Source organism: Botryllus schlosseri, chromosome 1, assembly GCF_051294905.1.
Source record: "Botryllus schlosseri isolate E-star chromosome 1, Bs_hap1, whole genome shotgun sequence".
NCBI lineage: Eukaryota > Metazoa > Chordata > Ascidiacea > Stolidobranchia > Styelidae > Botryllus > Botryllus schlosseri.
Genome location: NC_137236.1, coordinates 36091516 through 36108235, shown reverse-complemented (window position 1 = coordinate 36108235; position 16720 = coordinate 36091516). Strand labels below are relative to the sequence as shown.

At 40.5% G+C, this 16720-nt stretch overlaps 1 protein-coding gene and 1 long non-coding RNA gene across 2 annotated transcripts in view; one reads left to right on the top strand and one right to left on the bottom strand.

The window, feature by feature from the left end:
* Positions 1 to 90: 90 nt before the first annotated feature.
* On the bottom strand, positions 91 to 14214 carry LOC145448569 (heparan sulfate 2-O-sulfotransferase 1-like). The gene is made up of 9 exons (XM_080326983.1): positions 14017 to 14214; positions 13850 to 13956; positions 11120 to 11430; positions 10933 to 11030; positions 6576 to 6707; positions 4611 to 4761; positions 2624 to 2718; positions 2392 to 2561; positions 91 to 1216 (listed from the first exon to the last, which is right to left on the bottom strand). Exons 1-9 carry the CDS (start codon positions 14088 to 14090, stop codon positions 1044 to 1046), a joined length of 1311 nt encoding a protein of 436 aa, XP_080183109.1. The 5' UTR covers positions 14091 to 14214; the 3' UTR covers positions 91 to 1043.
* Positions 4921 to 16720, top strand: part of LOC145448602 (uncharacterized) — a 92466-nt gene continuing 80666 nt past the window's right edge. Inside the window, exon 1 of the long non-coding RNA XR_013917974.1 lies at positions 4921 to 5043. This is a non-coding gene — a long non-coding RNA (uncharacterized LOC145448602). The remainder of the gene's footprint in view (positions 5044 to 16720) is intronic.

The following is a 16720-nucleotide window of genomic DNA, read 5'->3' as shown; positions in this document are numbered from 1 at the left end:
AACTCGATCACTTTGGCAAGCCGTCTCATGACGTCACTCCAAGACGACTTGGCTTCAAGACGACTTGACCATGTAAATGGGCTTACTGAGGCGTGAGATTTGCCTGTGTCGACACCATATAGGACACTATGGTTGGACGCTGTAAACCTGAAAGCCTGCTCTACGTACAAAAGGTATACTGCATGAATACAAGCGTATAGGTGCCAGCGCAGAAAAGTTACTTGAATATTCGTCTTCGAGTCATACATACATCGTGTCTTAGGTAAGTCAATTCATTTTAGGGTCGTCGAGTGACTCGATTGACGTCGAGACATGAACCAAGATTTGAGTCGGACTCGAGTCATCCCAACACTAACTTACAGCGTTTAAATCGTGAGGTAAATTGTAGAAGGTACTGAGTGCTTATACTACTACCCTTTCAATTAACAAATGTCCCAGTAAAATTACGTAATCATACAGCCACTGCTGTCACATAGATGGTATAGTCCTATTGCAAGACTGCAACCTACAAGTTCAGTAATAGAGCAACTCCAAATTGATAGATATAGTTTGAAATGCGACTCAAATAAAAGTGATATTAATATATATTCGCTACCATGTTTGTAGGTCTGTATGTATATAGTCAAACTTCCCACGGGTTTGCTTTAGTTGATGGCCGATGCATCCATTAATTGTACTGGGCTGTACCCGGCTGAAAAGGGATCATCCAAGATCATCTTATTCAGGTGCAAATTTACACGTTCCAGGGGCAGGCTGGATAATAGCCTATGTATGGATATATTTCATCAGGATGAAGTCCGATGAGGGAGGGATTCGTTCAATGCGTTCATTTATAGGCTCAATTATACCAGATGATAGCAGCTACATTATACCTTCAATATATTTTAATTTATCAAAATGTTCAAGTAATAGTACTAAAATAATAAAAAGGCATTATATTAAACAGCGCAACAACATAAGGTACGCCGTTTAAGTAAAAATACGGGGCTATTGCAGGCCCTTTTCGCAATTTTTGAAGAAACTTAGGAATCTCGCTGGCGCGATCACACAGTGGCTTTGAGGTCAAAGTGATTCAATTTTTGCTTGAAGAGTTCGAGGGCGAACTTGTAAAGTTCGATTTCGTAATGCAGCGGCCCGTTTCTGAAGAATTCTTTCGATTCCTCGCTCATCTCTTTCTTGTAGGTCGTCTTCGTCATTTGCTGCTTCTTTTGGATAACTGCAAGTGAACGTAGATAAAGGTTAGAACAAGGCTACTTTGTAGCCTACTCTTCGTCGATGTAAGTACAATGTAAAATTGCACATAATAGGCTATAGCCATACCGGCATTAACCATGGGTCTGGTAAAGGTTACGTCGTAATAATTGCAGCATTGCAAGTTGAAAATGCGACTTGAAATCATGTAAAAGCTCCTTCAAGTAGAATTAAATAGTGGGGAACCGGGAATTTATTCAACTGAACAGTTTAAAAATTGTAAGTGGATTAGGCGTTGCTTCATTTTGGTAGCCAATCACACATTATAGCTTTCCAAATAGCCAATTCCACTTTAGCATCAATTTAGTGCTATTTTGGAAAAAGTCTGCTTGATTACTCCGCAACAGCAGAAGTACTGCGCGACTGCCCGCTCCTGATTGTACATGAAGGACGCACACATAAGTCTCAAACATCATCCGACATAGAAATGACCATGAAACCAATACACGGAAGTCAATAAGTTACATTACATTCCATCTTTTCATCTGGAAGTTGAAGGAGAGGGAATTCAGAAAGCTTTATATAAAGGTTACCAGCAGTAAACAGCCATCATCTATTGGTCTACTTTCATAAAGCGAGCAACCCACAATTGAGATGCATCTGCTGATGGTGAATAACACCACGATATAGGTTTCGGAACCCTCTGGTGCTGAATTCTGGACACGTGGCCTGTTTAATGAACCGTTATGCGTTACTGACGATAATCGTTGTAGGCTTCATCAGAGAATTGTAACGAGTTTAGTGGAACATTCATGTTCCAAATCAGAAATAACTATGAACATAGAACTGAATTAATGTAAGAATAAAGGAAGAAGATTTACAAATAGGCTACTTATGCATCGACATAATTAACTTTTGATTGGTCGCCACCGCTTTGAATGACGGTTTGAACTGAACAGCCAATCTTAGAAGGCTTACAAATTACTGTTAAATTACGAACGCAAATAAATTTGAACAAAATAACATGCACAATCGTCAACTATATATATAATTGCGGACATATTCAATTGCGAAAAGTCACGACAGTTGCATGTGACGCTTTTATCTAGAATTTTGGGCCACTTTTAGGATTAACTCTCTAATCAAAAGGAAGGAATAGGAATAGCCAGATTTAAATATCTATTCCGTCGTAATACTCACAATCGGATTTCCACGTCGGAACGGCATTCCTGAAGTAGTCCGGCAGCAAGTGTTCGAAAAGCTTCAACGTGTCTTCGAAATGCTCCAAAACGCCCATGGCGTGATACTCGTCAAGGATGTTCTTCTTTGCAATTTCTGTAGCTTTTTCTTTTTGAGCCAGAGACGTAACGCTGTAATGCGGAAAGGAATAGTCAATCTCTTTTCAAAATTGAAAAGCAGAGAAGCGATTTACTTATTGCATTCCGGCGAAGTGCCGCAGAAGAACTGAATGTACATCCAGGGATTCATGCACTCCCGGTGTCTTTTCTTCACGCAATCGTCGATCTCCTGGAAATATCATCAATCATTAGTGCTTTAACAGTATGACACTGCCGACATATAGCTACAGTTGATACCATGTGAAGATATGAGCAGATTAAAATCAAACAATTCACGTGATATCGTGCAATATCATATCCAGATCTGGATGTACTTTGAGGTGGTCTGTAACGATGTAGGCCTATACTTCTGCTTTTTTGATCACCGAAATAGATTTACCCATTTCTACTGCTTAGTGGTTGTATCATTTTCGAATACTTCTACACCTACTTGACAGTTTTGCGGCAAAACTACTTGTTTTCCGCTATTGAAGACTTATTAACATGACTTGCCTCATCATAGCATACAATAAATATAGAATGAGGCTACCAATTGATATGTTCGTGCATTTACGTTCAGTGTTGTTTAACTCCTAATTTCTATAGGACTAGTAATTACCGCCAATCATTATTTCCTCGTGTGTCGTGCTTGTATTTATACCCTTTGTGTTCTGTTCACGTCTTTCGTTTAACTGCACTCTCGATCGTGTCGCTGCCTTAAAATTATTCTGCTGTATAATATACTGATTTCATATTGCAACCTCGTCGTATGAGCTATTGTTCAAACAAGATCAGGAACATAACACCAATATAGGCCTGCGTGTGGAGTCGCGACATTATTGACAACTGCTCAACCCAGAGCATTACAACATTATAACAATATAACCTCGCGAATTGCAAATTTAAACTGTGTGCACTTTATGCGGCCGCAAAGAAAGTATTACCAGTTTGACATAGCAAGATTAAGGGTTTGTAATCTGAAGTAGGCTAAGTGTAACAGTGATTATTTCCTTTGCGATCGTATGAAAGGTACACTTTGGAACTTTGTAAATAGCTATCACTAATCACTATTATGTATTGTGTATGAGTGTCAATGATAGATCAGTACAATGTTGTTCACGTCCCCTGCACATTTTCCCCAAGAAACCCAGTTACTGATTAACAGTGTTTGGATCAAGTCACTACCTTCGAGTCACCAGTCATCTCGAGTCAGTGCACATTTTGACTCGAGTCAAGTCAAGTCACTCGATTTTTGGAGGTGACTCGAGTCAAATCGAGTCAAATCAAGTCAAGTCACGATTCAAGTATGAGTGACGATGCAAAGTCATTACATTTCGCTGACTGGGTGAAAGACTGATTAATTGACCATTTATTCTGAATCAAATAACGAATAAAAGTTCAATCTACATGCAAAACGGCGTTGTATCGCTCATGCTGCTAAAATACGCGAGTAACTGCGTATACTACATGCTACAGTCTGCTATTATCAGAGAAATAGAGGATCGATACGAAGCCTCGAGAAGTTGCAACAAACTGATATGGCACTATGCACTACCCATCTATACACATTCGCGAGGATATAAACGCATAACCGATGATCGTTCGATGTAAATTATACAAAAGGGTTGGTAAAGGTGAGCACTGCGTAGTATTGTAAGCACTGAGTCGTCTAAGAAACAAACATACGTTGCTGTTAAATTAATCTAATGCTACTACTAATACGACAACCTATAAGCTGTGATCGTTTCGTCTGCGGTCAATTATTTTTGATGTAACAATGGATGATCAGGGAAACGTACAATCAGTGAATGACTGGCTACTTTCACAAGTGGCATCGGTGTATCGCGAACAATCCGAACAAACAAAAGATAGGGTGATTTAATCGACACCGTTTACTCAATGACTTTAAATTGACCCGTAAATTTTGCTCCGAGTCACGAGTCAATCCACATTTCTGAAGCGTCGAGTCAAGTCAAGTCAAGTCATTTTAGCAAAGTGACTCGAGTCAAGTCAAGTCATACGAAAATGTTGACTCGAGTCTGACTCGAGTCATCCCAACACTGCTGATTAACATTTCCTCACCATTTTCCTTTCCGCTTCGCTCATGCCGCAATCCGCTTTCCTGCAGCCCGGTTTCCTGTTCCAACCGAATCGAGAGAAGTAATATCGCGACGTGAACCACTCCAGCGGGTCCCGCATCACGTTGATATACGTCGGCTGGTCCCGGTGGCTTCTGTGACGCAATTCAGTGTATTGGTATTAGGCCGTTTGTTTGTTTGTTTGTTTTGGGGTATTCATGGTGTTTGTCGACTACTATGGTCATTTACACCAGGCCGATATTCTTTTTATTTTCCGCAACTGCCGACTTATAGCACGGCCCACCTCTTAGGATTTTTGTAAGACACCGCTGACGCGGATGAGGTGACGAGGAGGAGCCTAGGTAAACCTCCAACACTTAGGTATCGAAATTCGGAAGTCGACCTCGGTCGGACTCGAACCAGCACCCATTGGTGTTGTAGCCGCGGATTATACCACTGCGCTATCTCGCCCCTTATTAGGCCGTTCTAAGTATCCATCTTCGATACTCAGGTAGATGCAGAAGTAGGCCCACTATCGTACATTTTACTCAATCGATAGCAGTAGTAGTGGTACTAGTAGGTATTTCCAAGCAGTGGTGGTCGAATTAGTCGCTTGAACTCAAGTAGAAGTAGCATAGTACCGATTTGAAAGTAAGTAAGAGTAAGTATGAAAACTATCAAGTAGAAGTAAACGTAGTCTAGAAGCATAACCAATTCTGGGAGTAGTGCGAGTAGGCAAAATCCACTCGAAAAGCTTCGAAAAGTAAAAGTAATTCGTCAGTACTTCGTTTGCTTCCGGGACATGTTAAAACTGCTACAAGTGGAAAAGAAAATGAGTGTCCGAATAATATACTTAAGTGAGTGGCTTCAAATTTTAACTCGGTTGAGGGGCTCCATGCTTTTTACAGTTCATCGGAGATGGCTGCTTCCGAAATTTCAAAGCACATCATAGCGACTAACGAAATATGATTAATGACACTACGAATAGTTGATATGTTTGGAATTATATTCAGTTACAGTGATAGGGGGCTGTTTAGCTCAGTTGTTAAGACAGTTTCAAACGTAAAGGAGATGCAAACTTACGTTCTTAGCGAAAAAGGATGTTTATTCACGTCCTTGTAGCAACGGTGACATAATGGTGTGAATATACACCGTATACACGCAATCAGAACATACATCAGACTTACACTATGGCTTAAATCAAATACAACATTTCAATCCAAATGATGCTTGCACCTAGGGACATAGGAATGTATGCTCGTAGAGTCTATAACCGCAATATAATTCTGAGTTAGAGGTTCTATTTTCGTGTACCACCCATCGGGTGTGAATACACACTTTTCGTTAAGAGTTTACTCAGAAACTACCACCTACTTCACAGCATAAGGGGAGTAGAAAGACAGCAGTTTTAACCTCGAAACTGTAAAGTATCAGTGCAACTAGTCTGCATACATAGCAACTACGGTAAAATTTGGTAAGGAACCATCGTCTCTGTATAATATTGTATGTGTTGTGATAAGATGAGCCTGAGTGGATTGAGTTGTGATTGGGTTGTGTTGTGACGGATAATTTCACGCTGCCGACCAAATGAAATGAGCAAATCGCAATTGGCATGTACATAAGATTGGCGCAACACGACATAAATAGCTGTTACATTTATTTATTCTCTACTCTACTAGTTGCTAACGATTACTCCTGACGAGTGCCAGCGGTTAATACTCGTGTTCATTTCAATATAGATATAGTATTCAATTGTTACATTTATATGTTACCCAAAAAAGTTCACTATGAACCTAATAGGACTTGTTTGAGTGCACGAATGTCTGTTGGGTTATAACGGTTAGTATTACATGATAAAGGTCCGCATACCGAACGCAATGTGATACGTATAGTCTCGCACTATTCCTAAGGCCAATTGATATATGAGCATTATGATGGGAGAAACATGCATTGTAAATACGATTCTTACTTGGTAAAGTTCAGAAATCTGTGATGCTTGAGCAGGAGAAACGGCGGCGTTACTTTTGACTCCAATTCGTTGATGAGATACGAATCGTCAGACGTTAGGAAATCGGAAGTCTCCATTTTAAGAAACTTGAATCTGAAAAAGTAGTACGAAGGGCGTTATACGCCTCGCGATCAGGACGCATAATATAATTTGGACATTCAATGAACTTTAAGCGAAAACGTCATCTGACGCATTGAGGTTCACTTCAAATCTCTATCTAGGTCTTGGGTATTTATCTTTACTATTAGTAACCACTTAATCAGCACGTGATATAATTAGCCGTTGTTGTTTTAATATTCGTGACGCATTGACTTCATTGGTCGCTTCAATTACACCGGGAGATATGCAATAATAAAATTTCGGTTCTGCTTAGATTTAACATGGCCCACTTTCGCTCTAGGAATTTCTAAGACACCGCTTACGCGGTTCGGATGGTGTGGAGCAGATTAGCAAGACAAAACTCCAAGACATACGTTGGAATTTCGAACCCCGCTAGATGACACTCAAAACTCCTTGGTGCTTCGGCCGTGGAACGTACCACTGCGCTATCCTGCCACCTCCAGAGAAGAAATATAGCTGTAGTACCATACACCACTTGATGTCGCAGTAGTCAAAACAGCGAGAAAACGAACTACTTTATCGCTAATACGAAGCCGCCTATATTACGAGATTTACAATATGTGATCCACTACATCCAATGCACTGATATAAACTGAGGATTGGTGGAACAGTTCCGATGACTTTCAGCCTACCATGATATACGGGCCCAGTGACGGGCGGTCAAATGAGGCAAGTGAGGCAGTGCCTCACCTGTCGTCAGGGTGAGGAAGAGAAAATTGTGAAAACCCTCGATGATTATTGATATTTTCCATCGATGTACATAAATAACTAAATATGTACATTTTTAACATCCAACATCATCAATTTGCATAATTATATTCAAAAGTACAGCACCAAAGGAGATGTGAGGCACGGGTGAGGCACGGGCGGGTCGTGCCTCACCTACGACAATGCAATTCATCATAAACAGGTCGGAATTCATAATAACTGGTATCAATCAAACGCTATCGTCGCACAGATTCTGAAAATCCAAATATTAACAGTGTCAGAGCACCAGAACCCCCTCAAAATCGCCAATGAATGCTACATTCGGCTTTATTACAGACAATGCCATCGCAGATAAGCAATAGCCAGGTGAGGCACAAACGACTCTGCCTCATGCACTATTCGCTAACAATGGGACAATCGCAGCGCAGTGAACGCGCTATTGATTTCGGAAACCAACAGTCTGGTAGGAATTGTATAGTAGCGACGGCCGATACGTAATGCGGAGCAAATACATTCCCTTACTGATGTAGCTGATATGTATTTTCCACCCATATAGACCTACCTATAACCGTAAATTGTGGTATGTGATAGCTATTCTTACATAGCCTGCGCTTTCGTTGTTTGTGGTCGTTATAGTGTTTTCGACTGCAATAGTCATTTACACCAGGTCGCTATTCGATGTTAAGATTTCATATTAGTATTTGCCGACTTGTAACGCTGCCCGCTTCTAGGCATTTCTAAGACACCGCTTGGAACAGATGGCGACGAGTAGCCTAAATAACCTGGATGTGAAGATGGCTGATGTGATAAGAAACAGGTCCCAAACTTCATCAGCTAACCTTGTAGGTCTTACATATTTGCGAATTTTAATCCACGGAAATCTGCATCCCCATTCCCCAGTGATCAGACTAGTTGACCCTCAAGGTCGTATCGATCATTACTATCTAATACCGAATAGTGTGTATGTGCGATTGTGCAGTGCATGCATATTTTCTGTACCACCATCATTGCCGTCTGTTATGTATTTTGGTTGGATGAAAATAAAGACTCTTTCTCTGTCAACCAAAATCATCAATCTAAGCCTGATTTGCCACAGTCTGAATGATCTCTTAAACCAAGTTTTATGCTAGTGTGTGACATTACACTGTTCATTTCCATCTTGTGAACAGAAGATTGGACGAGCAATAGCGAACATAAAACCGAAATTAGGATCTTAAAGAAAATAGTGTTGTCCTTTTCGTTTCATCCTTTTCGTTGAGCAATTTGCATATAACTGAATATTTCACAAAAGGAAATAATTTAAATATGTATTATAGAATGTATAATGGCAGCTAACAGGGTGCAAAGGAAACGCTCCCGCCTACCGGTTTATCATGCTTATGTTGTCATTCACATATTCGTGTATATTTATTAGATAAGTTACGCATGCGCGCGTGTGTGTGTGTGTGTGGGATGGGGGGGGGGGGGTCAGTACCTCACCAGTCATGAACCTCACCGCACGTCACTGTACGGACCTATAGTTAAAAGTTCATGCCGATTTTCCTCAGAAACATGAGTTAAAAGCTACAAGCTTTGCGACTCCAATACCAGCTATCAAACAACCACTCCTAATAGTGTTGTCAAGTGGTCGGTTTTAGCAAGTAAAATCTATACGATTAGCGAATCGGGTTGAATTACTAGTTACTGTCAATGGCTTTTTGTAAAATATCGGACGGATTTTAGGGATATAATTGGCTGACAACTAATTTAAACTCGATCACTAGTTTTATTCCAGGATCAGATTGAAACAGTCATATCCACTGTCAGTCCCACTTGTATGCAGCTACCGCAGTGGTTCTCAACCTTTTTGGACACGCGCCCGCCTTGGGGATGGTCGAAAATATTGCGCCCCCCCCTGACCCCCCCCTACACTTTTCGTCATGTCAAAAAGAGCACATCATCTAATACAGAGGTAGGCAACCTTTTTGCTAATCACGGCCCATTTCGATTACTCATGTAGCCTAAGGCAGCATTCCAGGGCATAGCCGTAATGAACTAACTGAACGCGAAATACCCATGTTAATCTGTCCATATCCATTGTCGTTGAACTTTGGAGTCCGGGCTATTATACTTTTAACAAAAGCCTTTTGTACGTACCGAAATTGCGAGTCGCAACGTTATGAATAGTGCTGGGATTTTTGAGATTCACGAATGAATTCCGTAATTAATAGTAGCAGTATCACATATTATTAACAAATATTTATCCTCTCTTAGTCCATGTGATCAGATACACCGGTAGAGTTCATTGAGGGAGAGCTTTTTAAAATTTAGGGCAAGTTATAAATGATAATGCATCTTCGGGTGGGCCAAATGTTATAAGTCACTTGGTTGCATGCTGTTATTTCTTGACCCCCGATCAGGATTGTCGATTGCATCGGTAGTGGAAATATATTGAAATCGCCCAAATGTACCATAAACAAATTTCTTTCGTGAGGAGCACACGATTCCGATTCCGGCTCAGAGTGAGAAGGGCGCTACTATTAATATCGAAAAATTAAGTTATGTTGAATTGCGCGGGGTGTGAAGAAAATTTCAAAAGTAAGTGAAATCTCTCAAATATTTGGGAGTGAATTTGTAATTTCAATTTGCATGTCGACGGATGCCAACACATACCAATTGAATTAGTTGTCGACGGCCGCACAAATTCCCATCTACAGCAACAGGTTGCCCTTCCGTGATCTAATAGTATACATAATTACATATGGTATGTCTTACGCCAAGTTTAAATCCGCATTCCAGTTGTTGAGTCTTTAACATTTCCGACAAATTTCCCCAAACTTGTTTGAAAATAGAAATAAAACATTGAACAGGACATCAAATTATTTCAAGGTAGGTTGCACATAGATTGGGTAGGTAGGTTGCACCTAATGCTGGTAGTGACTACAGAGGGCACGGCATCGTTCTGTACTGCCATGCTAAATTTTATCAGTTTTGGAATTGAGTAATTGCGTTTTTAGGGTAACTTAACTGAGCGCGAAACCGGGCAACTTATTTTGTATCTAAATCTGTCTTAGGCAGTGCAGTTCGCCAATTATTAACAGCAGCTACCCAGCGCACCAAACTTTAGGCTACTGACAAAGCTATGAAGTAATGAATGACTTACACGTGGGAATTGCTCCAAATTTTCAAAGAATATCAAAAATTTGCTCAAATGAAGTTAAAATCAGCCTATACTCCGTTGAGCCCGACCGCTGGAGTTAGAATTTGGCGAGATTTCTTTATTACGAAATAAGTTTCATCTTTAACAATCGTCTTCTCAGAATGACTGTGAAGCACATTTTTAGTCAGAATTCATACAGACGTGATCAATTTCTCGCGCCCCCCCCTGAGAGCTTCCCACGCCCCCCAAGGGGAGCGCGCCCCCCAGGTTGGGAACCCCTGAGCTACCGTGTATAACCTGGCGATACCACCGGTGTTCATGCGAGACGGAATAAGGCACCCACGAACGTACTTGTTGTCTTTGCTCAGAGCTTTCAAGATGTTGTTCATCGTCGAACTTCCGCTCTTCGGCAATTTATTGTGGAACACGAAGTTTGGATTCGGAGGCGTCTGAAAATAGGTAACGCAACGAATATTAGCCAGAGCAAGAGGTCGCCAAAGTTGTTAAATTTGACATTGGACGTTACAGCTACATATACCTTAGAAAACTGTTTCGCTTGTATGCGTTTGCTCCAACCCAGCTGTATCTCCCGCTCCCTGTCCTTGAAAGCCCTGGTCTTGAAAACGTTGTAATCAACGGCCATGTACAGTGGAACGTTACCTAGCGCCACAGGCTTGGGAACGAATTCGTCATCGCTTTCAGACGATCGCGCGTCTTTCGATAGCTGCGACGCGACTTTTACATCGTTGGGTTTACGTAAAGTTTGTAATGCCGGCGCGGCGACTTCGTCTCTTATTGACCTCTCGTCAGCTAATTGGCGTTGGTGACGCAATAGGAATTTTCCGTTTTCTACAAATCAATAGAGATACCAGTTAAGAACTAAATCTGTGAGCGGTGTTTCTACTCAGAAAGATATGATTTGTGATGTACATTTCCATACTCAAGTAAAAGTAGCAGTAGCGATTCGGAGGACGTATCAAAAGTTTCAAGTGGAGATAAAAAATTGACATGTCCACGGTAAATACTCATGTAGGTACTTTTGAAAAGTAGATTTGGTCCTGAATTTGCATGAATTTTGCAGTTAATCGGCAGTGAATGCTTTCGGAACTGCAGGTGGGTATAGTGACTTCCTAAACAATGCCAAAAGCTCTTCAAAAATATGGGAGTGTGTAAAGTGTAATCGAAAAAGTAGCTTCAAATGTGGATTTCGTCGATGGTTCGCATACGTTTGGTGGTTATTCGGCGGCAGCTCTTTCGAAATCACGATTTGTATCTTCGGCACCAACGCAAAATGACTAATGACCAGGGTTGTAATGGCTAGGGATGGTGTGAACGTGAGGTTTACGTTCGCGTTCTGTGCCTGAACCTCCGAAATTTAGAGGTTCACGTTCACAAACGAACCTTGGTGGGTTCTGCACTGTGAACCTTTTTTATATATTATAACTTTCACTGCATTATAACATCTTTGGTTGAAATGTATAGCATTGAAACTGCATAACACTCTATGAATAGCACGGGCAGCATAAGAAAATCAACACTAAACGAGTATGCAACTTGACAATCTCAAGAATTTTACTTGTTTTGTTGCAGAAGTTTGCTCGAAATATCGAGCTTTCCGTTTATGACCATTTAGTGACTCTCTGCTGTGAGGTGTGTGTAATCACACAACATCAAGAGCGAAATACACTACATGTAGGTAATCAGCGAATGATGCTTATTCAACCAATCAATGGAAATTATATCGTTGTCTGATGTCAAAAATCTAGCAGGCGCACAAATGGCACCCGTGCCGGGGGTTGCCGACCCCTGACGTAAGCGTATATTCCCTTGCAGTCCTCGTCGAAATTGTTGGCAAAGCGACGGAAGATATTGATTTTATGGCATTATTATATCATTTGATTGTCCCAGCTGATGCATTTGGCGACGTTTAAAACGTCAATATGCACTTTAGTGTCGTGGCATTATGTGACCCGAGTGGTCTCTATAGATATCGTGTGCATTATGATCGGCTATCACTTCACTGGAATGTAGGGTTGGAATTGGTAATATGACGTCCCGTGACGTCATGAGGTTCAAGTTCGCGTTCGCACAGAACCTTTCAAAAAGGTTCTCGTTCACACGAGCCTGAACCTTCCAGAGGTTCACACCATCCCTAGTAATGACCCGACTCGAGTCAATCTGTGTATTGACGCGACCTGCACTCGAGTTATTGCGCATGACTAGTACCGCAAGTCATATGACTCGAGACTCAGACGGCCAAGACAGGCATTTCGTTGTAACTTCGAAGATTAGTATACTTCTAAGCTACCACATTACTGGTATTTCGTCAATCAGTAGTGGTTTTAGTAAAATAAGGTCGGAAACTGTGTAAAGGGATACAAACAATGTTCCCTCTAATTTTGGACGATTCTTCGCACACTCACCAATTCACTGCGCAGACCCTAGGAAGACAGTGTGTAACGACTAAAATAAATGTCATTACTTCGGATTTTTTGTGCGCAAATGAGATTTTCTGTTCGCAGAGACCGTCTCAGCACTGCGCATCTGCGCACATGCGCAGCTTAGAGGGAGCATTGGATACAAATTACTATAATATGAATGCGATAATCCAAACAGAGTTGTAAAAAGTGAACTGAACACGATTGAACGAGGAAATGAGTGCTGAACACAATGACTTGGATTCGTACTCGAGTCATAACACGCTGACTCGGAATAGAACCTTTGATCCGTGACATCGACCCGAACTTGACTCGGTTGTGAATTGAAAATGAATCGACTGGACTTGGGTCGAATCTTTAAAAGTATAATTGACTTATGACTCGGGACCTTGTGACGTGATTACAACCGTGCTAATAAGACAATACAAATAGAACCAAACTTCAAATATATATTTATATAGCTACCAAAATACAGAGACTATTTCAAGCGGATTCCATGGAAATTCCACTCGTAAAAGTACTGGGAGCTTATCCAAAAACTAATTCAAACTTGATTAAATCAACAGTGTGAAAGGTACAGTTCAAGTAGAAGTATGGAAGGGACCTAAAAACATACTTGCTCGAGCAAATAGTCGTCTACAAGCTGACAAACTCTATTGTAATACTTCGAAAAATTAGAAGTAGGCTACTTCGCTACTGAACAGTGTCCGCTCAATATAACGCGGTATTGAGTGGAGTCATAAGGATGCATTTCATAGAATGTGATACTTGTATTTTAGGGTCCTTGCAAACATGTAGGACTGTATGTATGTCAATCTCTTGAAATTCACCTCTCGATTGGGGCTCTAGTACTGATTGCTCGAAGGAAGCATGTAAGAAACCCGACAGCATCATAAGGCACAGGATAAAAGCAGCCATCTTCACGACCGTAGCGCATCTGTAAAGAAAAAAGGCCTGCTTATATTTGATTCAGTACTCAGGAACGGGTTGAACTTACTTTCTCAAAACCCGACGAACGCTCTTATGATACATGAAGTCCAGTAGCAATTTCAGAGAAGATTTGCGAATCATTATAAATGGCGGTGATTGAATTATTATTGTTGTCTCAAAGACTGTAAAAGACTGTCATGTTATAGCAGAGAAATACGCAATCAGAGCTCTAATCTTTGTGTTGAACTGAAATAGCTTTTTCTTGTCGTCGATGTAGTGATAGGGATTAGATCTAAGATGGTAAAATAGAGATGTGTGTACATCCTGTACATATTCTGAGATCTGCTTGGGCAATTGGTAATCTTATATCTTAAGCAAGAACAGTAAAGGCGTTTCGTTTTCATTTTGGTATCTTAATGTTCTCTATGCTGAATTGCATTTGAAAGAATGTCCGAACAGGCCAAACTTTACACACAATGTTAGCATAGGTGTATATATATATGTGCGTATATCAGTATCAGTGTATCAGAGATAGTCAAAGTATATATAGCCAAGACCGTGAATTTCATCTACATTAGAAGTAAAAGTAAAGATTTCTAAAGCATGTCACAGCTACTTCGAAAGTAGAAATTAAGGGTATGAAGAGTATTTAAGTAAGCAGTTTGAAAAGTAGATTTTATGAGTTATTTGGACTTCGTTATTTTATGAATTGCTGAATGCATCTTCCCGGCCAACGAAAAGTGATAGATAATACCAAGAATAGCTGCAATTTTCGAAATGCAATCACATAGGCCTACCTCAATACATGGTTGTTTCATCTACTTGTTATGACGATTTTACTCGTAAAAATGCGAAAATATACTCCAAAACAACTTTATTCTTTATAGAATCCAAAATTTAAAAAAATCCCTAGTTTTGAATAAAAAAATGTTAAGGAAGAGTAGTATAAAGTGCTATTAGTGTCAAACATGACCACCCGAGTAAGTTATGCGTCGTAAGTAGGACAAACAGTCTTGAGTACTCCGAAAAAATAGACATATCTCGTTAACGACCACCTCTGGATCAGGGTCGTCAACACAGCTTAGCTGTATTTCATAAAATTATAGTTTCATATCCAAAGGTATGTAAGAAGTTTGCAAATAATGACGAATCTACCGCTTTATCTGAATGCCAGATGCTCGCCATTGATGCAGACAAAATTACAGACGAACATGTCAAACGAAATCTCAGGTTCTCACAGGCGTTCCACCGCAATTGTGTTGGTAATAGGCGAACGGTTGCCCTCGGGTGACTTGACAGTAAGTAATTGACCCGCGAATAATGGATTCGAAGTAACTTCCAAGCATCGCTGATCGAGATAATCTCAAAATTGACCGCTGGAATGTGACTTTCGTGTAATGTATAGCATCCTTATCGTCGCCCGATGTCACACGTTGGAAAGTAAAGACCAGTATTGACCTGACTGCCTAACCGTTGATGTCAAATGCAGCAGCGATCCGTTGACGATTTCTTCCGTCTGCTAGCGTAAACTAATGCCCTACTTATGTGAGACATTGGCATTGGATCTCAAGCATGTGTTGGCCGCCTACTCTGGTTGGTTTATGGGCAAAACGACTGATTATTTCAAGGCGTGATCAGTAACGACAAGATTCTGCGTTTACTTACTTGCGAAGCTTACTCAAGCGGATGTGAACGTTGGCTACTTGGCACTTTTAAAGGAAAAACTAGGCTTCGAAGGCTTATTGTTCACTTGCTATAGTAAATCGCTATATATACTTGTACTTGCTAGTAGTAATGAACCACCTTTGATTATTTCCGAAACACTGTGCCGCGTTAATGTTTAGGCTACTAAAGTATTGTCGGTTCTTAGTGTACTATTTGATGCTGAATCCAAAACTGCTATCCGTCAGATATAGTTTTTGGCAAATGGTTCAGCTCTTAGGATCACGACTACATGAGAACAACTTTTCGGCTCCACGAACAAAATATTACTGGTATCGAAATATAGATATACAGTTTCGAATAATATTTCGGTTATGACGAAGGCCATTCCCTAATATACTGTCAATATGTATCAGGAATGATATCAGCTTTGGGTATAGTCTGCAGTTAGGCACAATGACGATTGTTTTTGGACTCATTTATAAAGAATTTCAAGGCAGTGCTACGTATACACAATGGCAACGTCAGTGGTTCTGCTGCTGTTGGACATTCCGTGAAGATCACTGAATGCTATGAAGACATGAAATTTCTTTTGGAATCTCATCAGTACAATCATTCATAAGAGTTCGCTGGGCAAAATGATTCAACCCAATTGCACCCAGATAACATATATTCTGTGCTATGTTTTGTGTGGCACCAAATCTCAAAATATACATTCGGGGAATGGAGCACCAAATCAGTTTGGTACGAGATACGTTGTGGAATTAGGCCTGTCTGCCATCTAGAGCCTAAAATTATTTTGCAAACCACTAAAAAGTGGAATCGTATCCGTGCCAAAATTTATTCAACACAAAACATTTCTTCGCGCTTCGTGCGATTTCATGTTGACGTTGTTTTTGATTGTTATATCTGCACCATCGGAAGTAGTGGTGAACATGGATAGTAGATACGAGCAATTTTATTAAAAGCTCAAGGGGTGCGAGCGCTAAAAAGGTTAAGAAACACAGTAAGTAAAGTGTCGCAGTGCCGACTATCTTTCGTTAGAACTCGTTATAAATGTTAGTGTTCTTGCAAAATTATTGACATAAACATTCCCTCCTTAATATAAT